Source organism: Dendropsophus ebraccatus, chromosome 9 (assembly GCF_027789765.1).
Source record: "Dendropsophus ebraccatus isolate aDenEbr1 chromosome 9, aDenEbr1.pat, whole genome shotgun sequence".
Taxonomy (NCBI): Eukaryota; Metazoa; Chordata; class Amphibia; order Anura; family Hylidae; genus Dendropsophus; species Dendropsophus ebraccatus.
The window spans coordinates 99,804,390-99,830,206 of record NC_091462.1 but is presented as its reverse complement, the minus strand read 5'-3'; the positions used below and the strand labels follow the sequence as shown (position 1 = coordinate 99,830,206).

At 46.0% G+C, this 25,817-nt stretch overlaps 1 protein-coding gene across 2 annotated transcripts in view; it reads right to left on the bottom strand.

Annotated features, from left to right (window-relative positions):
• PKD1 (polycystin 1, transient receptor potential channel interacting) overlaps positions 1-25,817 on the bottom strand; it is a 90,414-nt gene that overhangs the window by 35,993 nt on the left and 28,604 nt on the right. For both annotated transcript variants that reach the window (XM_069984028.1, XM_069984029.1), the window contains exons 2-5: positions 3,395-3,466; positions 2,443-2,612; positions 1,701-2,351; positions 656-836 (exon numbers count right to left, since the gene is read on the bottom strand). In XM_069984028.1, the coding sequence (XP_069840129.1) occupies positions 656-836; positions 1,701-2,351; positions 2,443-2,612; positions 3,395-3,466 (1,074 nt within the window). The remainder of the gene's footprint in view (positions 1-655; positions 837-1,700; positions 2,352-2,442; positions 2,613-3,394; positions 3,467-25,817) is intronic.

Below are 25,817 nucleotides of genomic sequence, written 5' to 3'. Positions count from 1 at the left end.
GAGAAGCAGGAAACAGGTGCCGATCGTCTGCAGTCATGCGGTCAATTGCTGGATCATTTCTGCGTCCATTTAAATTCCGACTCTTCCTGGCCACACACCCTATAGTTATACCTGGAGATGTGCGACCAATAACGCTAATTTATATGGCCACACAAAGGATTCAATGAGCGTTGTGCTGACGCTTTTACATAGGCTTCTTAGGAATGGTAGAAGGGCCCTTGGTTCTCAACCATCTAAGCGGGCACCCACAATGCACTTGTCTGCAGTAAGCGGCGTTTAGCATTAGACATAAATGTGTGATATAAAATCAGTAAAGTGTGAACAATTGTATTGCACGTCTTATGTAGAACCTAACAGAATGTGGTAAATTGATATTTAGGAGTTCTGCTGTAACTATACCCAGCGGGCAGAGCATGCTGGCATTTGTGATTACACTACAGCCGGCAAACCACAAGCCTCCGAAAACTGAATTAAGCTATGTGATTAATAGAATTATACTAAATAGCAATAACCGGATCTAATCCGGCATGCTCCATTTAGCTACTAATCTGAGTGATCAGTCCTGTCGCTGGTAATGGCGGGCGCCCGCTCCATCCCTCACCCAGCTCTCTTTCTATGCTGAATGATTTACGGTTACTGTGCCATGTCCTCATACCTGGTAACCCGGGTCTCCAGAAACTTCTGCAGCTCGTGACTGCTCACCACGGCCATGTCTCCTTTTCCAAGATCCTGGCAGACTTTCTGTGCTTCAAACCATCCAGCTTTATCTGATACCAACTGGTAGCAATGGTTATTATCTGGGTACACCACACTTCCAAGGGGGCAGGCGGGGGACACTGCAGGATAGCAGAGAGTTACATTGGTTTTGGCTAGTGCTTAAACATCTGGGCTACTAATACCTGACTATTTCTATGGTCCATCCTTTATGACCCCCATTTATAAGCCAGGCCATTTATATAGTCCACAGCTGGCGTCCCCAATTTATTACCTAGGCTAATAATATGGTCCACCAACTGGGACCCCTTTATATTAGTCAGTAGATTTATAGGGTCCACCAGTAGGCTATCATCTATTAGCCAGGCCACTTATTTGGTGACCATTATGTATTTACCAGGATATTTATGTGATCCACCACTTAGAAACCCTATCTTTTTGCCAGGCCATCTATATGGCCCACCACTGAGGACCCCTATCTATTAACCAGACTTTTCATACCATCCACTGTTGGGGACCTCCATTTTTTACGCATGCCATCTATATGGTCCACCACTGAGGAACCCATCTGTTATCTAAGCCATTTATACGGTACACAACATGGGATCCCCAGCTATTAGCTAGTGTGGAAAAATGTGGCCCTGAAACAACAAAGGTCAAGTTAATCTCTGATATATGGTTAAAAATGTGGCTGCAAACTTTACAGGGGGCAGCCAACATAAATTAATGGCGGTACGACCAAAAAACTCAGATGTCATGTACAGCTTGCTACATTCTGTGAATGGCATTCATTTAGAGCTGGGATGGGGAAACCTTCGGCCCTCCAGCTGTTGCAACACCAGAGTTCCCATCGTACCAGCATGCGTGATGACAATTGTAGTTCTGCAACAGCTGGAGGGCTGAAGGTTCCTCACCCCTGTTCTAGAGGCTCATTCCAAGACTGTTCTTCTAGTCCTAGCAGATAGACTCCACCACATTCTGCTTACCTAGCTCTCCGCTCTCAGAGGTTACAGTAGGCTCCACTTTCACCTCCGTTCCGCCTCTCATCTTCACCTGGATATCCACACTGTCATTGGTTTTCACCAAGGATGGGCAAGTCATCTGTATCTCCTCAGGCACCCCTAGAACTCTCAGTTCTTCATGAATGAGAAGATCTCTGCTACCCAGACGCAGAGTCACAGTCACGTTGTACATCCCAGGCTGGGCATACCTATGGGTGATGTTAAGCTCGCTGGTGCTATAGATCTGATTTCCCAAATCCCAGAGGAGAGGAGTAACAGGGATTGGAGCCTTGACCTCTAAATGCACCGACTCACCAAGCCTATACGTTTCTTGGGAGTGCTGCAAAACGGCAAATGACTTGGTGCTGGTGGCTTCATGGACAAATGTTAGGTTGCACTCAGAGAAGAGGGATGGAGAACTGCAGACCACTTGACACTGAAGAGACATGTCGGTAGAGATGGCATCACCACAAAAACAACCATGTTTTGGGTCAAAGGTCCAAAAACCATAGAGGTTAGCAAAGCATTGTGCACTGCAAGTCTCATTGGTTGGGTGAGAAAGATGGATGGGAGTGAAGGTCAACACGGATTCACTGGAAGATGACAGGTTAAGTGGACAAAAGATTAGGTCACCTCCTGGAAGAAGAAACAAAATAATAGTTGTTTAGTGTTTTTGTGTGCCCAATGGCTAGTCTGCTAGGTATAGCCCTTTAGGTTGGTTACTCACCGCACGTGGACTTGGAGAAAGAGACATTAAATAGCTGTTGGCCAGATACCACGGGAGGCCCATCACAGATGGTAGCGTCTGCCTGTACCAATGTAACCCCATATTCAGCAACCCATGATGGAAGCCATGACGTACGGCAGTCACAAAGCCATGGGTTGTCACTCAGGTCCCTGCAAAAGATTGTCAGCAATGTTTCAAATCACACTGGCTCCCAAACATAACCGGAAGCAAACATGTTCTCCAAATGTCTCCCAATAACCGTGCATACGGAAGACAGAAATATAATACCATAGTTTTATTGTGTCTATGAGAAAATCTGGTGGTCATTTAAGGCGTTACTGCCAGCATTCAATGTGATGTGCACTAGACAATGATCCTGCATGGTCTAGAGCAACAAAGAGGTTAATGTTAGCATCCCTGGTGGTCTATGGTAGGGAAGTGGTTAATGTTAGCATCCCTGGTGGTCCAGAGTATTAAAGAGAATATAATCAGAATCTATATAGGGCAAAGGAGGGGTTAATGTCACTGTCTCTGGTGATCTAGAGCAGGGAAGGGGTAATATTAGTATTAACAGTTGTATAGAGCCAGAAAAGAGGATAATTGCATCCCTTATGGGATTTCAGGAGATTTAGAGGTCATGATCAGCATCCCCGTTGGTCTATGGCAAAGAAAGAGTTAAGGTCAGAATCCCTACCAGTATGTGAAGGAGTGTTGTTAGAGCCCCTAATGATCACCATATTTATATATATTATTTCTTATATATTTACTAAATGTACATATACATTTATCTATATACACAGTGGCCAGGCCACTGCTTTTAGAGCAGAGTGGTGGTTGGTAATGTATTTGCAAAAATATTTAACTTGACGAGTTCTACAAGTATAACTATATCGGCTGAGATGGGAATACCCCCTCCTCTAACAAGCAAAATCTGTAACGTTCATATACTCACAATTCTGTCAGATTCTGTAGTTGCTCGAATAGTTTTCTGTCCAAGGTTTCTATACTGTTGTTTGAAAGATCTCTAAAAAGAAAAAAGATAAATGTACCATAAGAACTACTGATCCCTCCAGAAATCCTCCACATATCCCACAGATTATTATACACTGAAGTCCTGTTGGTAAAGGACACCAGATGCCTGAACACAGCAGACGTCTCTCAACACTGGCAATAAAGGGGTGCGTGATAGAGGGGATGTTTTTTCTTCTTTTTTTTCCAATAGTGCCACCCTCGTTCATGGGCTGTGTCTGGTACTGCAGTTCAGCAATTTTCAATAACTGCACAACCGCAACACTAGACTCATTTCCTGAATGAAAACAGTGCTGTCACATATGTAAATCTTTGAAACGTACCTATTGTTTAAATTATTATTATTTTTTTGGTAATGTTTTGGCATTTCATACTATCTATAATAGATATATATATACATATATATATATATATATATATATATATATATATATATCACTACTAAGCCCCCCCATTTAGAAGCTACCCTACCCTACCAAGCATGTTTTCCCGATTGATGGGGGTCTCATCAGAAAGACCACAGCCAATCCAAACTTTTGACATGTCTCTGTGACATGTCAAAAGTTTTTTGACTTAGTTAACTTACTTAGTTGATGCTTCCTGTTCTGGAAAGAAGTACATTGCAAGGTGACACCAGTGAATAGACAACACAAGACCCCCCTACGTACACACAACTGAATAACTTCTGCACAAGTCACAGAGCATGCCTAGAAACCTACCCCATAGGGGCTGCTGTACACTATTGTGTCTATGTCCCACAAGTCACAGAGCATGCCTAGAAACCTACCCCTAGAGGCTGCTGTACACTATTGTGTCTATGTCCCACAAGTCACAGAGCATGCCTAGAAACCTACCGCTAGAGGCTGCTGTACACTATTGTGTCTGTGTCCATGCAGCTTGCTGTAAAGCATAAAGATTGCTGTCCCCATAATAGACTCAGGAAATCTGTAACATATATCAGTGATTCTAGACACAGGCTCCAATAATCTAGCCTCTGCCATATAAATTCCGGATTAGTGGGATTTTATGGTATTTGTTTTATGAGAATACGGAACAAAAAGATGATGGAGTAAACTGACCGGGTGTCCAATCACATATACAAGAAGACAAAGAAGATGGATTCTGCCCAAGGACTCAAACAGCAAGGAGTAAATCATAACCTGAAGACAACACTGATGCACGCTGCCATATTGGTAGCCAAATGTTGGACTCGTGAGCCAGCTGGACAATCATTCTGGAATAACATGCACAGTAAAAACTTATCGGTACAGTACACTTTTGGGGGGTTTTGTTTAACTTTTTATTTGCCTATAAAAGAAGTCTACATGACTTTCAATAGCTAATAAAGTTGATCAGTGGGGGTCCAACCTTTACTGATCAACACAAACAGGGGGGCCAATGAAGTAAGTGTAGCAGCCTGTATTGCCGAGTCCCCAAGCAAGTGAAAACAAAGAAGGGGGCCATTTGTGGTGCTGAAGGATAAACACCCACCTATCATGGGCAGGGATCAGGGCTCAATTATTATTGGTTAACAGATCACCCATGTGCTCATTGTCTCAGAATCCCCATGTTAAGATCCAACATGTCGACCTGTCATGAGGACCCTATAGACTTGAGATGGTCAATATTTTACAAGCACACTTGGGTAGATGTGTATGACACATTACACTAGAACCCTAAATCTGAGTAACGCAACTAAAGCAAACCATGAAAGTGTCTCTAGATGTCAACCTAAGGATAGACCGCTCTAGGGTGCCCATACATCTTCAATTATGTTTCCTATACACACAAACGTACAGCATAGCTGAACGTTCATATGTTTCCTATGGGGAGGGGTAAGCTGCCACCAGACTTCTTCAGTACCGGCTTATCCCTTTTCCAGAAGAATAGGGTTGGGACTGATGAATTTTCAACTGGTTGTAGTGGTGGGCTGACTTAAATATAAGGTGTATAGGCACAGTTAAGGGTAATTTTACAAGGATCGAAATGGAGCCATGAAAGAATGCAAACGAGTGCCGATCAATGAGATTGTCCCTCATTTGCAGTAGAAGGCGCCATTTAAATATATTGCTATAGGCTGCACATCCCATTAACAGAGAGATATGCGCCTGATAGCGATCAATTTTACCACACTGTTTTTTAACCACACATGAATTCTTTCCAGGCGATGGAGAGTCATTAGTCGGCTAAAACACCCATTTCACTGTTGAATTTCACCCAACGAACAAGTGTTTTGATTTAAATTGTCATCAACCTAAAAATTTCTGATAATTTCCCCCCCATTTTACCAGCTATATTATAAAAGAATCCTGAAATAATCTTGTTTGTTATTTTGGCTACTAGGCATGTTTCTCAGCTAGAAATTGTCATGGTTAAGGCCATTGTCATGTCATGGTTAAGGAATTGTCATGGTTAAGGCCATTGTCATGTCATGGTTAAGGAAATTGTCATGGCATGGTTAAGGAATTGTCATGGTTAAGGCCATTGTCATGTCATGGTTAAGGAAATTGTCATGGTTAAGGCCATTGTAAAAGGAAAAAAGGCAGCGTATAGGAAGTATAAGGAGACTGGGAATGAAGCTGACAGAGAGACGTATAAAAGTATACAGAAGGAGGCAAAGCAGATTATAAATGCTGCTAAAGCCTCAAAAGAAGAAGAAATGGCAAAATCTGTTACTGCGGGGAATAAAACCTTCTTCAGATATATAAGTGACAGGAAGAAGAAGAATAGCTGCAGCATTACTAAAATAAGTAATGGGGAGAATATGTTTATTGATGGAGATAAGGCAGTCGCTGACTATTTGAATAGTTAATTCTGCTCAGCGTTTTTAGAAGGCGGCATTTACAATCACAGGATGGTTGGACACAACATTGCCTCCAGCTATATGGGTTCGGCTCCAGTATTTTCAGAGACTGAAGTTGCAGAGGAACTTGCCCGTTTAAAGCTGAATAAGGCGATGGGTCCAGATGGGATTCATCCCAGGGTTCTTAAAGAACTGTGATTGCTGCCCCCCTGACAGATCTGTATAACCAATCCCTGCTAACAGGAGATGTCCCCGATGATTGGAGAACAGCCAATGTTATACCAATCCACAAGAAGGGGAGTAGAGAAGAGCCCAGTAACTACAGGCCAGTGAGCCTGACATCTGTAGTAGTGAAAATGATGGAAACTCTTCTAAAAAAGAAGATAATGGATCACCTAAGAATCAACAATTTGATGGATCCAAACCAGCATGGCTTTACTGAGGGCCGATCATGTCAGACTAATCTCATTGATTTCTTTGATTATGCTACAAAAGTGCTGGATGAAGGTGGTGCTGTGGATATCGCCTATCTGGACTTCAGCAAAGCTTTTGATGCAGTTCCCCATAAAGAGCTGATAGAGAAGTTGGAGAAAACTGGACTTAATCCCTGGATAGTTCAGTGGATTTGTGGTTGGCTGAAGGATAGATATCAGAGGATTGTTGTTAATGGTGTATATTCCGAGCAGAGACTGGTTACAGGTGGTGTGCCACAAGGGTCTGTTCTGGGTCCTATTCTTTTTAATATGTTTGTAAGTGACATAAGAGAAGGGTTGGTAGGTAAAGTTTGTCTGTTTGCTGACGACACAAAAGTGTGCAATAGGGTTGATATTCCTAGAGGTCTCAGTAATATGGAAAACGATTTAGCTTTGCTAGATAAGTGGTCCAAACAGTGGAAATTGAAGTTCAACGTTTCCAAATGTAAAATAATGCACTTGGGGAGGAGGAATCCTTTATCCGAGTATCACATCGGCAGTACTGTGTTGGAAAAGACTTCAGAAGAGAAGGATTTAGGGGTAGTGATATCTGACAGCCTTAAAATGAGTCACCAGTGCAACCAGGCGGTGGGGAAAGCAAATCATATGCTGGGGTGTATAGCTAGAGGTATAACCAGTAGGAAGAGGGAGATTGTGATCCCGCTGTATAGAGCTCTGGTGAGGCCACATCTGGAATACTGTGTCCAGTTCTGGAGACCTCACCTAAAAAAGGACATTGATAAAATAGAACGGGTCCAAAGACGGGCTACAAAAATGGTGGAGGGTGTAAGGCATAAATCATATCAGGAAAGACTTAAAGATTTGAATCTGTATAGTCTGGAGGAAAGACGGGAAAGGGGGGACATGATTGAAACCTTTAAGTATGTTAAAGGACTAAATAAGGTTCAGGAGGGGAGTGTTCTTAGTAAAAAACTGAGCTCAAGAACAAGTGGACACAGTGAGAGGTTAGTTGGGGGAAAGATCAGAAGCAATGTGAGAAAATATTATTTTACTGAAAGAGTAGTAGATACCTGGAACAAACTTCCAGCAGAGGTGGTTGGTAAATCTACAATAACAGAATTTAAACACGCCTGGGATAAACATACATCTATCCTAAGATAATAAGAAAGAAAATACTAAAAGGGCAGACTAGATGGACTCAGTGGTCTTTTTCTGCCGACAATCTTCTATGTTTCTATGTCCATATATGAAGGCCGTAAGAAGGAAAAGGTGGTAAAGTACAGGAAGCTGTTGCTGGTATTTTTTAGGCATTCTCATTCCCTCATTCTGAACAGTGACTATAAGGAGTGTTGTAGGGATTTTGAAGAATCAGCTCACCCTAAGCAAGTAGTGATGCATGTATAACACGGTTCTCAGGAAGGATGGAGCGTGTGGGTGACAGTGAGCGCCGTTACCCGTATAGTCAATTCCAACGATGAAGGGTTCCACAGCTCCTTGTAGTAGTGTAGAAAACTTTATTGGTACATACAAAAATAATAAAAACTTTTAAAACCGCGCCGATGCATTGCGGAGGAAACCCTCCTTAATCATGGCCATGATTAAGGAGGGTTGCCTCCGCAACGCGTCGGCGCGGTTTTAAAAGTTTTTATTATTTTTGTATGTACCAATAAAGTTTTCTACACTACTACAAGGAGCTGTGGAACCCTTCATCGTTGGAATTGACTATAAGGAGTGTCTGTCTTAGCAGGACCTAACAAGTCCTCATTTTATAAAGACATCCCATTGATTCTAATGAGTACTGTGTAATACTTTATTTGACCTGTAGGAGTGCTGCAGGGAAACACTGCCTGGTAAACATTCTATTGGTTAAGTACTTTCAACCGATGCTCCCTTCTAACAAAGTGGGAGTGGCCATAGTGGACAACCCCTTTCTTGTTGATGAAAGATATGCAGAGCAACTCATGCTGGGAATATGTATGGTAGTGAACAAATTGAATTATCAAACCACAATGAATCATAAACCGCCCCCACCCCCCAGGACAACGAGTCAAATACAGGGATGCCAACATGTAGTTCATCTGTTTCAAGTATAACCCTGACACTGACCTCATCGGATTCAACACCTTCTAAAGTCACCAGTAATATGTCCTCTATGGCTAAGGATCTCTTGTAGTAACGGGATGGGAGAGCGCTGTAAGCGTGCTGTCAATGAGCAATCCCCCCAGAGAGCTTGCTGGACTATTGAGAAAATTCAAGTTGTGTAAACTTTCCCACGGATGCAGAGATGGCGGTGAGGTAATTCTGGCCACGGACCATCAGTTCTAAATCCCAAAAATAGCTGAAGACAACACCTACCCACTGCATTCCGCCTGGTTCCCCAGTGTATGTGATGTGTTAACCCACAGGAAGCCAACACAGTCACTCCACAAACATCACAATACTCCCTCCTTGTACTGTTAGGCAATGGTGGGTCTACTGCCCCCAATGGGAAGATGAAAAGGGGCTGGCCTAAAGGATGTGCCTGAAGGAAGCGCCAATGGAGTTTTCTGTTTGGGCGCAAAGAGTGGGCACAGCCATCACGCGCATCATATCAAAATCTATGGAAAGGCATCTGCAGAGGATTCAGCTACATTTCTTAAATGATGAAAAGGACAGTGTTATTGGGACCCTTTAAGGCAATTTTATGATTGGGTTTTTGGGGCAACATAAGGCCAGACCTGAGCTGACAACACATAATATATTTGGATTTTCCAGATATTTCTTTTATTGTCCGCTAAGAGAAGCTTCCAGGCCATTGCCCAACAATGGTCCGGCTGACCGCTAGGTCTATAGGCATCTTCACTCAGGAGGCACCAAGGGAACCTAACCTAAGAACCTCTTAGGGAACATTTTACATCCAGGCAATGCTAGAAATGGAAGCTCAATTATTCAAGAAAGTATGAGAAGAGCGATTAGCGGGGTTAATGATGGGGTCGTGATGTCTGTAGGATATTTAATTGGCGTCGAACTGAGTAACTTGTGGCAACAGAAGGAAGAGAAAAATAATGGAAGAACATTGCGTTCCCAAAGTCAGGGAGTAAAAAATACCCTATGACTCAGGCCTACTGCATGAAGCGCAAACTAGACAGACAGACAGACAGACAGACAGATAGATAGATAGATAGATAGATACAATATGGAAATCACTGTGGCACTCAAAAATATAGTGAAATAAAGATGTGATTTATTCGCCCAAAAACCGCAACGTTTCAAACTCACAATGAGTAATTTTTCAAGCAGTGTTAGTACCTATGGTCACAAGGGTGCACACTGGCAGGCACCAGAACATTTTTTAGATCATTGAGTGCTGCACCACTTTCTACTTTTTTGTAGATAGATAGATACATAGGAGATAGATAGATAGGAGATAGATAGATAGTATCAGCCATATTACTGCCTGATGTCCTGTGTGATCTGGCACCTTTCTATCTTAGCAAGAAGTAACTTTTTCAGCAGTTTGCTCTACTGCAGCTCCCCTGTGTGATAAGACCAGAGAGGTTAGCCTTCACTCATCATAGACATCAATAATCCTTGGACTCCCAAGACCCTGTCCCCAATTGTCCTTCCTTGGACACTTTTGGTTGGTACTAATCACTACATACCAGGAACTTCCCACAAGAACGGGCGTTCTGGAGATGCTCTTACCCATATAAATATGAAAATACCAAACTGATCACAGTCACTCAGATAAATATGAGATGATAGACAACTATAAATTTTTTTTTACAATGTTCTAACATTGATTTGACCACCAGCCCGGATCGCCTTTCCACTGGCCCCACAGCAGACTAGTCAGACCACCTCTCTGCTACACGTCTTTCCATGTTTCCGTTAATCAAAAACATAAGCCTCATCTATATGCTCCAAATCCTCACAAGCTCCCAAGTAGTTAAAATGACAATATGTGGACTTGCCAAAAATGTGACTAGACCCGAAATAAGAAATATGTTATAGAACTGGTGGGAGGAAAATGTAATATTTTCAAGGGTGTCGGGGTGAGGGAAGTTGGAAAGTGCTCAAATACAATTGGTGCACTGGCCGGGCCCAGCTCGTAAATCACCATGCAGCATGCTGTGTGCACAAACATACTGACTGAACAGGCAGGAGCGGATACGACTATTGATTAGATAACATCCTGCATTATTAGTGACTGGTGGTAAGGAATTGTTATCTGAGAACTCCAGAGTATAACGTCTTATAACATCAAGGTCAGTGGTCAAAAGATTTAACCTCTTTAGGTAAACTGGGTAAATATGGAGCAGGCTCTGGAGCTGACCCTGCTCCATACATAATATGTGCTGGATGCTATCTGTCAGACCATTTCACCCCCTACATGACTAATGCTGGGTTTACACGGGACGATAATTGGCCCAATTGCACGATTAACGATGTCGGAGTAACGTTTTTTTTATCTAACGATCAGCATTTAGACGGTACGATATATCGTACGGAAAAATCGTTTTGCGATCGCTTTAGATGGCCCCCCCCCCGCAGCCCGGCCCCCCGCCCGCAGCCCAGCCCCCCCGCTCATCTGCAGCCCCCTGCGCCGGATCGATCGCCACCCCCACCGCCACCCCCGCTCCGATCGCCACCCCCGCCGCTCCTGCTCCGATCGCCCTTCTGCCGCCACTCCGATCGCCACCCGCCGCCGCCGCTCTGATCGCCATCCCCGCCGCCGCCGCCCCGGCCACGAGCATACCTTACCTGCTCGGCGTAGCGGGTGTTCGAAATTCCCGGCTCCCCTCTTCAGTGCATTGATTGGCTGAAGAGGGGAGACGGGAATTTCAAATAGCTCCTTTTCAGCCAATCAGTGCTGCCGTACATTGATTGGCTGAAGAGGGGAGACGGCAATTTCAAACGGCTCCTCTTCAGCCAATCAGTGCTGAAGAGGAGCACTGATTGGCTGAAGAGGAGCTGTTTGAAATTCCCGGCTCCCTCTTCAGTCAATCAATGCACTGAAGAGGGGAGCCGGGAATTTCGAACACCCGCTATGCCGAGCAGGTAACGTATGCTCGTGGCCGGGGCGGCGGCGGCGGGGATGGCGATCAGAGCGGCGGCGGCGGGTGGCGATTGGAGCAGCGGCGGCGGGGGTGGCGATCGGAGCGGCGGGGGTGGCAATCCGGGTGGCAATCCGGGTGGCGGGGGTGGCGATCGGAGCGACGGGGGTGGCGATTGAGCCGGCGCAGGGGGCTGCGGATGAGTGGGGGGCCGGGCTGCGGACTTTCGCAATGCCTGCAGATAATCTGTCAGACAATCTTTCTGTGTAAATGGACCCATAGTCAATAATGACTGTCATATCTCGGTGATCAGATGCCCCACGCCTGTCCCTTCTGGTTCTTGCATAACACATTCACATGGTGCTTGTCGTTTGTTAGCTGCCATGACTGTGCTCCTATTATAACTTGTATTGCAGCACACTGTGTAAGAACTCACATAATTGAAGACCACGAAGGGCATTAAAAATTTGAAAAAAACTACAAATATTTATTATTCAAATTCCTTTGTCTTTATAATTTTTCAAATAAAAAAAAAAAAAAACCCCGGGAGAAAAAAAATTATCACCTTGTGCGGAGAAGTCTAAATTTTAAGGCTATGTTCGCACGCTGTATATCAATGGCCGTTCCGGCTACCTACAGCCAGAATTAATTGTCATGATCAATAATTCTGGACATAGGTAATGTTAAACAATGGCTGATCGTGCAGAACAGTCATTGCTTATAAATGCAACTTTATTCATTCCACACGAACGAGTAAACAAAAAAAGATGACTTAATATTTTTTTGCCACCTCGCATGAGAAAACATGGATGAAGAAGCAATCAAAAACTTTCATTCATCCCACAATGGAATCAATAAAAACTGCAGCTCGTTGCACAAAAAAAAAACGAGCGCTCACACAGCTACAGAGATGGAAACGATAAAAAGATATAGGTGTCAGAATGGGGCGATGCAAAGCAATTTTTTTTTTCTAGTAAAACATAACAAAAGGTCACTGTAATAAAACAGATCTAAAGAAGAAGCTAATATGTCAGTTTTACTGCACTGTGAACACTATAACAAATGAACAGTCAGATGTTATAGAAGAACATTTTTTTTTTGTAAATTTTTTGCCATGCACTGTAGTTGTAATTGAAGAACAAAAAGTACCGAAAGTTCAGGTTCACGCAAACGATCAGCATTTGAATTCCGTTGCCTGGAGAAGGTGGATTCCGTTGCCTGGAAAACATGGATACAGCCATAGGCCACAGGCTGTACCCATTTCCAGTTTTCCAGACAGTTCTCAGGCTGCATCCTTTCCAGGCAGTCCTTGGGCTGCATCCACCTTCTCCACCTTCTTCTCCAAAATACTGATTATTCGGGTTCGAGCAATCCCGAACCTATGGCAGGTTCAGTCATCTCTAGTGACACTCCTTTGGGTATTTTGGCCGTTGCATAAAATAAACGAATCTGCAATAACTCAAAGGGGCTATATGAAATTAGAAAAAAAGGCTGTTTTTCTTTAGCGTCCCTCTTATCCATTGTCAGTATGTGGTACTGACCAATCGAGGGTGGGCTTCTGGCCAAATGCGGTATAGCCATGTTTTTCTGATCCCATGTAACTACATAATAATAATTCTGTACAAAGAAAAAAGTTGAGAAAAAAAAGCCTGGGAGGTATGGAGCAAGTAAATGTCTGCTATTGGGTCCATGGAGTGGGAGGGATGGTGGGCGGGTTGGAGTTATGAATGGAACCATTCTTCTACCCCATAGAGAACTTACGTAACTCACAACACCAGCAAACAAATGTGGTGGAACCAAGCAGAGGGTTGCGTCATCTAGGTCTTCTACAAGGGATGAGGGGTGTGGAGGCATAAACCCCAAAGGGCACTATGACTCTCACATGACTTGGAACCCAGCAGGCACACATTACCGTCAATCATTTTGAGTATATTGTTATATTTGTGGTTGCTAGGGGAGATTAAGTCCCATCACATGGGCTGTACACAAGTCTACGAGCCTGCGGGACACAAGTATGCAGCGAGCGCTGGGTCTGCTGTACAGAAAATCGCTGCCGAATTTTTTCTTTTTACCACTTTTCCAACTCTAGAAGCGTGCCAGTTGGTTGCAAAGGCGCACATGGTGCTCGGAATATGCTTTGGCTCGTAGGAGAAGGATATTATTTTATCCATTCCTACCTCTGTTTATTCAGCTGGAATCCGACATTAACCCTGTCCTGACATTGAACTAATTCCTAAACTATTTACGCTCATGCAGGTGGCGGGTGGGATCCATCTCCACAGTTTTTTTATTCCCCTACCCAAAAAATACCAGATTTCCAAAGAAAATGCATTTCAGTGTGAAGATTCTAACCTCAGAAAAAGGTTTTCAACCCAAAATATGCAAAATGTGGAAGCTACTGCTAGTACATGGGCTGTTCTCATGATCACACGAGAAAAGAAGAGAAACTGGAGGAGGTAATCATAGAAAGGTTGGAATACTAAACTACTGAAGTGGAGCAATATAAGGGCTGGGTATCAAGGAATGGAAATGTTAACCACTGGACCACCAGGGAGCATGACCTTAAAGAACTGGACACTATGTGAATGGCATAAAACAATGGACATCAGGGATTGGTCCACTAGACACAACTAATTGGTGTACTAAACTAACATGGGGGACTGGGAAAAAAGACCACAGAACACCAGGCAATAGGGGAGGAAATAGTGGGTGTAAGGTACTCAGGCATCAAACCAATAAATATCAGGGACCAGGGCACCAAACCAACAGCTACCAAGTTCAGGTCGCTAAGTGTTGAGACTAGAGGCTGGAGAACCAAACCACTTGACCTGAACTAAGTGACCCACCATAATTGGAGAAACCAAGCCATAAATCGACAAGGTTCTATAGAAGTAAATAAATAGAGACTGGGGACCAAATCAAAGATCTTCCAGGTTATACAGAAATAAATATATATATACTAGAGACTGGGAACCCAATCATATATCTATCAGGTTACATAGAACTAAACATAAAGACTGAAAACAAACCAGAAGATTTTTCTGGAAACAAAAATACTGAACATCAGAGAGTGAAGAACCAAGCTACAGGACCACCGCCTACTCAGGAACCAAAGACTGGGGGGACAAAACCACATTGCCATCAGGGGTTATTGAACCATAGATCTATCAGGTTTATTGATAGAGAAAAGGCGGCTCACCTACTCCGCGTGGCATGTACAGTGTTCAGATTAGAGTTAGTAAGGGTGGACAGAACCTTGTTGACTTCAGGAGTAACTTAGTCCATATGACGAAAAAATGAAGAAGAGTCGGAAGGGTCAGATGTGCCTGGCAATGCTTATATGAAACTGAAAAGCCACAATTTTTGCGATTTATCTTTTCAAAAAAATGTGGATTCTTAGGAGGAGTGCTGGATCTTTTCATCATGGATCTACCAGGATCTGTAGAACTAGATACTACTTAATACCAAGAACCAAAATTCTAGCAGGTTCTATTGGACTATATGTGTAGAAACTAAAGACAAGCGAAAATCCACCAAGTTCTGCAAACCAAACCTGTTGCACAGCAGAGTGTGGAACCAAGGGGGACCAAACCCCTTGACCACCTGGTACCATACTGGGGAACTTTATAACTGGGTAATAAAAGTCTGGGCAACCAAACCATAGATCTACTAGATTCTGTAGAGTTAGACAATCAGACCCATATAAACCACTGATCAGGGTATCTAACCACTAGACACCAGGGACCAGTGATTTCTTGCCTATACTGTGCACAGGGCCATCATTACAAAGCGTACAAGCTGATGTATAAAAAGGTAATAAAGAGTTTTTACTACAATACACATATGCATTGGTGGCAGTATATTCCATCAATCGGTTAAAGGTGCTTGTGAATGTGGAGTTACCCTTTAAGTTATTTTATGAGGAATGTTTTATTTGTTGTAGAGGCATGGTAATAAGAGGCATAAATACAGAGTAGAATTTGGATGTCCAAAAAGGTTGAGGCTTTGTCAAAATCCATGTTAATTTAATAGCTATTTTATGATGGAAGGATTACAGAAGATCTCTCCGTCGTCCCGTTTGGGTCTTGAAGCTAATTTACCTCTCCCACAACACATCTCAGTCTAAGCTGTTCCTCTCATTACTGTCTTGGACAAATTCCATCCATCAAAGGCAGCTCGGAAAAAAAAAAGTTCTCTCCTTCTTTCTTCCTTCTCTTCTGGTCTGAAACTAAGCAGATTGTGCCCATGGATGACATAATACTGACTGACATCACTGTTGGCTCCGGGCTGTGCCGTGATTAACCCCTTTAGGCTTGGAAGTAGTTAGGAGGAGGACTGGGTTAATGGATCCCAGGCCTGGTAAGGGTCACCCTACACTTAACAGCAACAACAAATGTAGAACACGGCTCAAGATCACCAGATCAATCTCAATATGGAGAAATTTTGCAATGCCTAGATTGGTGGTGCTTCTTACAGACATTACATAATTCTAATGTCTATAATAAATGGAAGACTCTCACAAACCAGTGGTGGATCAATGGTGTCTATTGCTTGGCGGCATACCAGCTACAACTCTATCGGCATTCAATAACCAATGGACATCCATGCCATACATTGTTCACAGTGGATGACCACTATTCAAAGCCATCACTATGTAACGCCTGGAGTAGTGGATCCACTGGACCGGCACCAGCGATGGCACAAACCTCACCAGGGAGCGGAGTCTAAGGGGCCGCTGGTTTTCACCAGAGCCCGCCGCAAGGCGGGATGGACTTGCTGCGGCAGGCGACCCCCAGGTCGCTACCCCTGGCTTGGTTGCTGGTGACGGCAGGCGAGGCGTGGCAGGAGCAGTAGGCAGGAGATGGCACTGGCAAAGGTCTGCAGGTGAGAGCGCACGTGACAGGCTGAACGCAGGAACAGATGGAGTGACAGGGAAACAGGAACCAGGAACAGGGACTAGGGACCGGGTAACGGATAGGACTCAGGAACAGGGACTGGGACCAGGTAACAGATAGGACTCAGGAACAACAGGGGCTGGGCCAAACGCTATGGGAAGCATGTAGAGGCTCCAACACTAAGGACAGGGCATGCTGGGATTTATAGGGGAGTGATTGGGTGCAACTACCAATTAGGAGCGCACTGCCCCTTTAAATCTGAGACAGCCGGCGCGCGCGCGCCCTAGGAGGCGGGGACGCGCGCGCCGGCCGGCACAGCGGGAGACAGGAGCGTGGAGAGGTGAGGCGCCCCCCGGGGCCGAGGTGACAGCAGCGCCGGGTCCCCGACTATGGACACCGGCTGCTGCATAGGGCAGGTAGCGGTCGCGGCGGCGGCCCGGAACGCGGGACGCCGCCGCGGCCGTAACAGTACCCCCCCCCTTTGGCCTCCCCCTCTTTCTTGCCTGCAAATGGCACAGGAAGCCACAAAGTCTTTGACATCTTGGGATAGGCTGGGCCACCAGTAGTGGCGAGAGATCCGTTGGCCGGTCTTACGGACTCCCGGGTGCCCGGCCTCCAACGAGGAATGTCCCCAGTTCAAAATACCTCTTCGAAGCGCAGGGTGAACATGAGTCTTTCCGGGGGGTACTCTCTGAAGAGTGGAGGTGACGACTGGTACTAGGCGATCAGGCGGTATAACGTGGCAAGGGACCTTCTGTAAGTTCTTCCGGTGGTGAGAGGACACGACCTTAGTCTTGGGTACGGGGAGAGGGTACACCTCGGCAGAGAAGGCATCCGCCGAGTCTTGGTCTTCTGCCGGTAGGCCGGATAGAGGCTTGGCCGGGACAGGAAATGACATAATACACTTGGTCTGAGGTGACTTGAGACACTGGTGGGAACAGTCCTGACCCCAACTGAGAATCTCCCCGGTTCTCCAGTCCAGCTGAGGGGCATGTTCTTGTAGCCACGGGAGTCCCAGGAGGACCGCGGGGGAAGAATGGGGCAGGACGTAGAAGGATATCTCTTCTTGATGTAAAGGACCCACCTGGAGGACTAAAGGTGCGGTCTGGTAGTACACACGGTCGGTAAGAATTTCGCCTGTGACCGAGGAGATAGACAGGGGCCTGGCTAGTCGGGTCACGGGTAGCCGCCATCTTTGGACCAATGTTGCCGCAATAAAACTGCCTGCTGACCCAGAATCGAGGAAGGCAGTAGTCTGATGATTTCGTCCTGAGAGAGTCCGGATGGAAACTGGCATAGACAGACTTGGAATGGTGGCATTCACACCTAGGGACACCTGTCCCACCGGACCTAGGTGCGAGCATTTTCCGGATGTTTGGGGACGTAGGGAACATCCCAGCCGGAAGTGATCGGAACCACCGCAATAGAGACAGAGATTCTGCTCCAGGCGCCGGATTCTTTCATCAGGCGTCAGGTGAGCCCGTTCCACCTGCATAGGAATCTCAGGAGAAGGCTGGGACATCGAAAGGTCAGGATTCTGGAAAACCGGCGCCAGCTGGGGGTGGCGACGAGAATGGGTTAGTAAATGTTCATGCCGAACCTCCTCCTCCCTCTCCGAAAAACGAGTATCAACTCGGGTGGCCAGTAGAATGAGTTCGTTCAGGGAGGTAGGCAGGTCTCGGGCAGCGAGCACGTCTCTCACTCGACTAGACAGGCCCTTCTTGAAGGTGGCCAACAGGGCGGCCTCGTTCCAGTCCAATTCAGCTGCCAGGGTGCGGAACTGGATGGCGTAGTCACCGACAGAGGAGCTGCCTTGAGAGAGGTTGAGGAGAGCAGTCTCGGCCGAAGAAGCACGGGCAGGTTCCTCAAAGACGGAGCGAAACTCGAATAGGAAGGCCCGGAGATTGGCAGCCACAGGATCATCACGGTCCCACAGTGGCGTGGCCCAGGCCAGGGCTCTACCCTCTAATAGGCTGATGATGAAAGCCACTTTAGAGCGCTCGGTGGAAAACTGACTACTCAAAAGTTCAATGTGCATGGTGCACTGAGTCAGGAATCCTCTGCACAACTTAGAGTCCCCAGAGTACTTGCTTGGGAGAGCCAGTCGGAGTGAAGAAGCAGCGTCAGGAGATGGTGTGCGCTGGGCAGTAGTCTGCTGCTGTAAGGCGGCAGTGAGTTGCTGGATCTGCTGTGACTGTTTCTGGATTTGTTGAGCCTGTTGCGCGACCACTCTGGCGACGTCACGGAGATCTGGCACCTCGCCGGGATCCATGGTTGGAGCCTACTGTAACGCCTGGAGTAGGGGATCCACTGGACCGGCACCAGCGATGGCACAAACCTCACCAGGGAGCGGAGTCTAAGGGGCCGCTGGTTTTCACCAGAGCCCGCCGCAAGGCGGGATGGACTTGCTGCGGCAGGCGACCCCCAGGTCGCTACCCCTGGCTTGGTTGCTGGTGACGGCAGGCGAGGCGTGGCAGGAGCAGTAGGCAGGAGATGGCACTGGCAAAGGTCTGCAGGTGAGAGCGCACGTGACAGGCTGAACGCAGGAACAGATGGAGTGACAGGGAAACAGGAACCAGGAACAGGGACTAGGGACCGGGTAACGGATAGGACTCAGGAACAGGGACTGGGACCAGGTAACAGATAGGACTCAGGAACAACAGGGGCTGGGCCAAACGCTATGGGAAGCATGTAGAGGCTCCAACACTAAGGACAGGGCATGCTGGGATTTATAGGGGAGTGATTGGGTGCAACTACCAATTAGGAGCGCACTGCCCCTTTAAATCTGAGACAGCCGGCGCGCGCGCGCCCGAGGAGGCGGGGACGCGCGCGCCGGCCGGCACAGCGGGAGACAGGAGCGTGGAGAGGTGAGGCGCCCCCCGGGGCCGAGGTGACAGCAGCGCCGGGTCCCCGACTATGGACACCGGCTGCTGCATAGGGCAGGTAGCGGTCGCGGCGGCGGCCCGGAACGCGGGACGCCGCCGCGGCCGTAACACACTATAAATTAAAAGCTCAACATAATAGTCGAATAGATATTTAACAATACCTTCCAGGTCATCACAGATCATTTCCACCCATCGGAAAGCGAAATGGTTATAACTAGAGATGAGCAAATCTCAACCACGCTTGGGTCCATCTGAACACAAGTGTACGGCATCTGATTACTGGTGGCTGAAGAAGTTGGATGCAGCCCTGAGGCTATCTGAAAAACATGGATATTGTATCTAAGTTTTCCAGGACTCTCAAGGGATGAATCTAACTTCTTCAGCCACCGGTAATCAAATGCCGCACACTTGGGCTCAGACGGACCCATGCATGCTTAACATTTACTCATCTCCAGTTATAACATGTCCCATTGTTGGCGTCCCACCACCACCTATTATTTTACCAATTTGTTTATTTGGCCTAATCCAATGACTCAACTAATCAACTGATCCAATCCAATGACTGGGAAAAATCACAGCGAGAAGATGCCAAGTTCTCCAACAACTTGTGTCCCAACCAATTTTCTTCTATCCCTTCAGTTCTCCTTCCCAGTATTAACTCGTCACAAAAGATCATTCCTTTCCTTTCTGGACTGGGGCCGGTGCAGACTATGTTGTCGAAATTTACATTTCAGGTTAAATATGTGTGAAGAAATAAAAAGGAAGTGAACACGATTCCCATCACCCAAAGCTTCAACCCCTAAGAAAGCCAAATTGTTTCTTGCCCCACGATCCTGGGACACAACGGTTAAGGTGTGGGCATCATGGCATTGAGCTCTTTAATAGACCAATTAACAGTGAGTACAGTCTATTAAGAGCTCCTTCCAGGAACCATATGGTTTGTTTTCATCTATAATATTTTTTAGGAGGTGGGAACGTCTTCCTGGTGCCAATTCTCCCAATTTTCAGCTGACGGCACTTTTTTTTTTCTTAAATGGGGGTGGAGGCCATTGCGCGCTCCACTTCCAAAAGCAGAAAGGAAGCTCTGAGGTTTGTTCTATGGAAAATGTTCCAGGCTCCTGAAACTTGGAGGAAACTTTGTGTCATAAACTACTACCTTATGTTGGTCTCTTAACTCCATCAAAAAATTTCTGATGGAATAAAAAATGGATCATATTTGTAAGAAGAGATGATGGTAAATAATGATTTTGTGGGCATGGGGGAGGGGGCACTATACTGTGACACCCCGCTTCTGCACTGTGACACAGTCAATTTACTTCTAACAACACAGCACATAACCTGAGAACATAAATGAAGCAGTTGGATTGGTTTTCGCCAAGGATGCCCTAAACCCCCCAAAATGTGACCACGCTAGTCCAGAGGGTTACAGGAGGTTTACCAACCCAATCCATTACAGTCTGCCAAACAAGTCAATTTAAGCAGAATAGGCTAACTATGAAATGTGCTGTATGTCCTGCAGGAAGTGGTGTAGTCTTTTTAGTCTGGCACACTGCTCTCTGCTGCCATCTCTGTCCGAGGCAGGAACTGTCCAGAGCAGGAGAGGTTTTCTATGGGGATTTGCTGCTGTTCTGGACAGTTCCTGTGTCAGACTGAAAAGAAAACACCACTTCCTGCAGGACAGACAGCAGCTGATAAGTACTGAAAAACTGGAGATTTTTAAATAGAAGTAAATTACAAATCTATACAACTTTCTGAAACCAGCTGACTTCAAAGAACAAGATTTTCGCTGGAGTAACCCTTTAACTTCAAGGACCAGGACAGATGCTTGGTACGTCCTCTCACTACACAAGGCTGCTAAGATCCCTCCTCGGCTTCCCCCTTCTGTTTCTGTCTTTCATCATTTCTAATTATGAAATTCTAGACTGATATCTGCAATATTCATTTTTACCGAAATCAAGGAAAAAGATGGGAAAGAAAAATTCCATCTGTTCAGGTGGACTGTATGGTTCCGCCAGGACTCTGCTTCGATAGCAAACACAGAGCATCCACACTTCATGCAGTGTTAGGGAGAGGCTCCATGTATTCCCAGACAGATGTCTTCTCCGCTCTACTGCATCCTAATATGGTCACAAGAGAGAGACACCAGCACATGGCAGACTGCCGCTAGTCAATTCACAGCCTGCCCAGACGCTAGCTTTCTATTATTTTCTTTGCTGGGTGAAGAGAACATGTAACTAAAAGCTTAAAGGGTTTGTCCAGAATTAAAAAAAAAAAGACATGACTGCTTTCTTCCAAAAAAAAAACACAACAACATGGTTCTATGGATTGTTTCTGGACTGGTATTTCTTGCTAAACTCTACTGAGCGACTGGAGCTTCAATACCAGACACAGCCTATAAACACAAGTGGCGCTGTTTCCAGGGGGGGGGGAAAGTAAACTGATTTTCTTCTGCTGGAAAACCCTTAAAGGGAACCTGTCACCCCCCGTGCCGGGTTGACAGGCTCCCGACCCCCCGTTAGAGCCCCCTATACTCACCTGATCCCGCCGGGTCCCGCTTCTGGAGATGGTCGGGTGACGGACATCTCAGCCGCTGCAGCCCGACGCACGCGCTGAGAGATGAGTCCAACGCTCATAGAGAATGACGGAGCGCTGGACTCTCCTGTCATTCTCTATGGGTGTTGGACTCATCTCTCAGCGCGCGCCGGGCTGCAGCGGCTGAGATCTCCGTCACCCGACCATCTCCAGAAGCGGGACCCGGCGGGATTAGGTGAGTATAGGGGGCTCTAACGGGGGTCGGGAGCCTGTCACCCCGGCACGGGGGGTGACAGGTTCCCTTTAAGGAGTACGCCAGAGAAAGAAAAATCAACTGGTGCCAGAAAGTTATACAGAATTGTAAATTTTATTAAAAATCTCAAGCCTTCCAGTACTTATCAGCTGCTGTATGTCCTACATGAAGTGGTGTATTCTTTCCAGTGTGACACAGTGCTCTCTGCTGCCACCTCTGTCAATGTCAGGAACTGTATAGAGTAGGAGAGGTTTTCTATGGGGGTTTTCTACTGCTCTGCACAGTTCCTGTCACTGACAGAGGTGGCAGCAGAGAGCACTGTGTCAGACTGGAAAGAATACACCACTTCCTGCAGGACATACAGCAGCTGATAAGTACTGGAAGACTTGAGATTTTTAAATAGAAGTAATTAACAAAACGTGTATAACTTTGTGACATCAGTTGATTCTAAAACATTATTTGCTTGTGGAGTACCCCTTTAAGCAGCTCTGCCTGCCTCTCCCGTAACAGGAATTCCCAGCACGATGAATGTACCATTAGGATTTTTTTTTTACTACCTTGACAGCACCAGCACATTGCCTGGTTCCCACACACTGCACCATTTTCTTCTTGTGCACTGGCCTGGCTCTATGCACTGGAGGAGGGCCCAGCGCCCCCAGTGTAATGATATCCCCTCTCCTCAGTGACGCACCTCTATTAGAATCAAGCAGGGCCATGTCATAGAGGAGAGGGATATGATTACAATGGGGGCGCCGGCTCTGTCTCCAGTCCATAGAGCCAGGCCTGTTCACAAGAAGACAATGGCGTTGAAATTGGGACCCAAGGGGCGATTCGAACAAAAAAAAGACTGCACCACCGGGATGAGAGATCACCACACCAGCCCCGTCAAGGTAGTAAAAAACAAACAAAAAAAAAAAAAACCCTCAGCTATCCTAATAGTACATTGTTTCATCATTGAGTTGGGATCCTATTATAGAGTCTGGCCTCCATTGTAGCTCTTGTAGATCTCCTTGATACTGCCTATTACAAGGCTCGACAACTGTGGGTAACTTGGGATCAGTGGCGTAGCTACCATAGAGGCAGGGTAGGCAGTTGCTATGGGGCCTACGCAGGAGGAGGGGAACTCGGGGGAGAAGGTAAAAGCATGTGTTCTTCTGCTTAACCCCTTATGTACTGCAGTGTGTAAGTGACCCAATGTTTACTTACATGCTGCAACACAAAAGAGGGTTAACAAGCAGAAGACAAAGATCTCTGCTTCACTGTACTGATAACCTCTGACCTCTGTTCTCAGCTGCTGAAATCAAGTAGGAAAGGAAAATGTGCAGAGCTCCATGCAGAGGTCAGGGGTTATCGGTGCACAAACAGTAAAGCATATACACTCACCGGCCACTTTATTAGGTACACCTGTCCAACTGCACGTTACCACTTAATTTCTAATCAGCCAATCACATGGCGGCAACTCAGTGCATTTAGGCATGTAGACATGGTCAAGACAATCTCCTGCAGTTCAAACCGAGCATCAGTATGGGGAAGAAAGGTGATTTGGTGCCTTTGAACGTGGCATGGTTGTTGGTGCCAGAAGGGCTGGTCTGAGTATTTCAGAAACTGCTGATCTACTGGGATTTTCACGCAAAACCATCTCTAGGGTTTACAGAGAATGGTCCGAAAAAGAAAAAAATCCAGTGAGCGGCAGTTCTGTGGGCGGAAATGCCTTGTTGATGCCAGAGGTCAGAGGAGAATGGGCAGACTGGTTTGAGCTGATAGAAAGGCAACAGTGACTCAAATAGCCAACCGTTACAACCAAGGTAGGCAGAAGAGCATCTCTGAACGCACAGTACGTCCAACTTTGAGGCAGATGGGCTACAGCAGCAGAAGACCACACCGGGTGCCACTCCTTTCATCTAAGAACAGGAAACTGAGGCTACAATTTGCACAAGCTCATCGAAATTGGATAGTAGAAGATTGGAAAAACGTTGCCTGGTCTGATGAGTCTCGATTTCTGCTGCGACATTCGGATGGTAGGGTCAGAATTTGGCGTCAACAACATGAAAGCATGGATCCATCCTGCCTTGTATCAACGGTTCAGGCTGGTGGTGGTGGTGTCATGGTGTGGGGAATATTTTCTTGGCACTCTTTGGGCCCCTTGGTACCAATTGAGCATCGTTGCAACGCCACAGCCTACCTGAGTATTGTTGCTGACCATGTCCATCCCTTTATGACCACAATGTACCCAACATCTGATGGCTACTTTCAGCAGGATAATGCGCCATGTCATAAAGCTAGAATCATCTCAGACTGGTTTCTTGAACATGACAATGAGTTCACTGTACTCAAATGGCCTCCACAGTCACCAGATCTCAATCCAATAGAGCATCTTTGGGATGTGGTGGAACGGGAGATTCGCATCATGAATGTGCAGCCGACAAATCTGCGGCAACTGTGTGATGCCATCATGTCAATATGGACCAAAATCTCTGAGGAAGCTTCCAGCACCTTGTTGTATCTATGCCACCAAGAATTGAGGCAGTTCTGAAGGCAAAAGGGGGTCCAACCAGTTACTAGCATGGTGTACCTAATAAAGTGGCCGGTGAGTGTGTATATATATATATGCAGTGCTTTGTGTTGTGCATAGGGGAGGGGGGCCCCTTACAAATTTTTGCTATGGGGCCCCGGTGATCCTAGCTACGCCCCTGCTCGGGATACAGCCCTTTGCTTCCATCATTCATCAGCCACATATCCCCAATTACCACAAGAAAACCAACAATGATTTTTTAGGTAAAACAAAGTGATCAGCTCATCGCTAGTCGAATCACACTGGGCAATACAAGCAAGTAGACGCAGCCATGTTTATGTAGGTGACCTAAGATGAGGAGCCTCTATACCACCTCCCATGCACCAAAGAAGTCAGCACAGAACACAGGGATCCGAATCTTGGCAGATGCATGTCAGCTTATTGCATTGATGTGTCCAAGGAATCATCTAAGATTAAAAGAGCAGCTGACTTTTTCCAAAACAGCGCCACACCTGCGCATGGGTTGTGTCAGGTATTGCAGCTCTATTCTATTGACAATGGGGCCGACCTGCAATACCACACCCTACCTGTGGACAGGTGTGGCACTGTTTATTACAGTTTATTCTGGACCTTGCAGTACTACGCTGTACCCAGTGATTATTACAATGGCATGCTCAGGCTGTAGACGGCTCCATGAGCTCATAGCGTCTCGAGTTTTATTTTTAGCCTTGTCTCCTCCCGTTCTTCTCCCATGCGCTCATAAGGATTGTATCTATAACTTAAAGATGACTTATGCATGGCCGTAATTCCACCCGGTGGTTATTAGTCGTTTTCCAAGATGTATTAATCAAGAGCAGAGAAGACGGCTTTGGAGAAGTGGTCTGCTGAAGCCAGCCCCGTTCTACAGGAGATTTATGTATATACTGTATATGGCACATAGATATAGATAGATGCATTTATATACATATATATTTATATACTGCTCTGCCTCTGTAT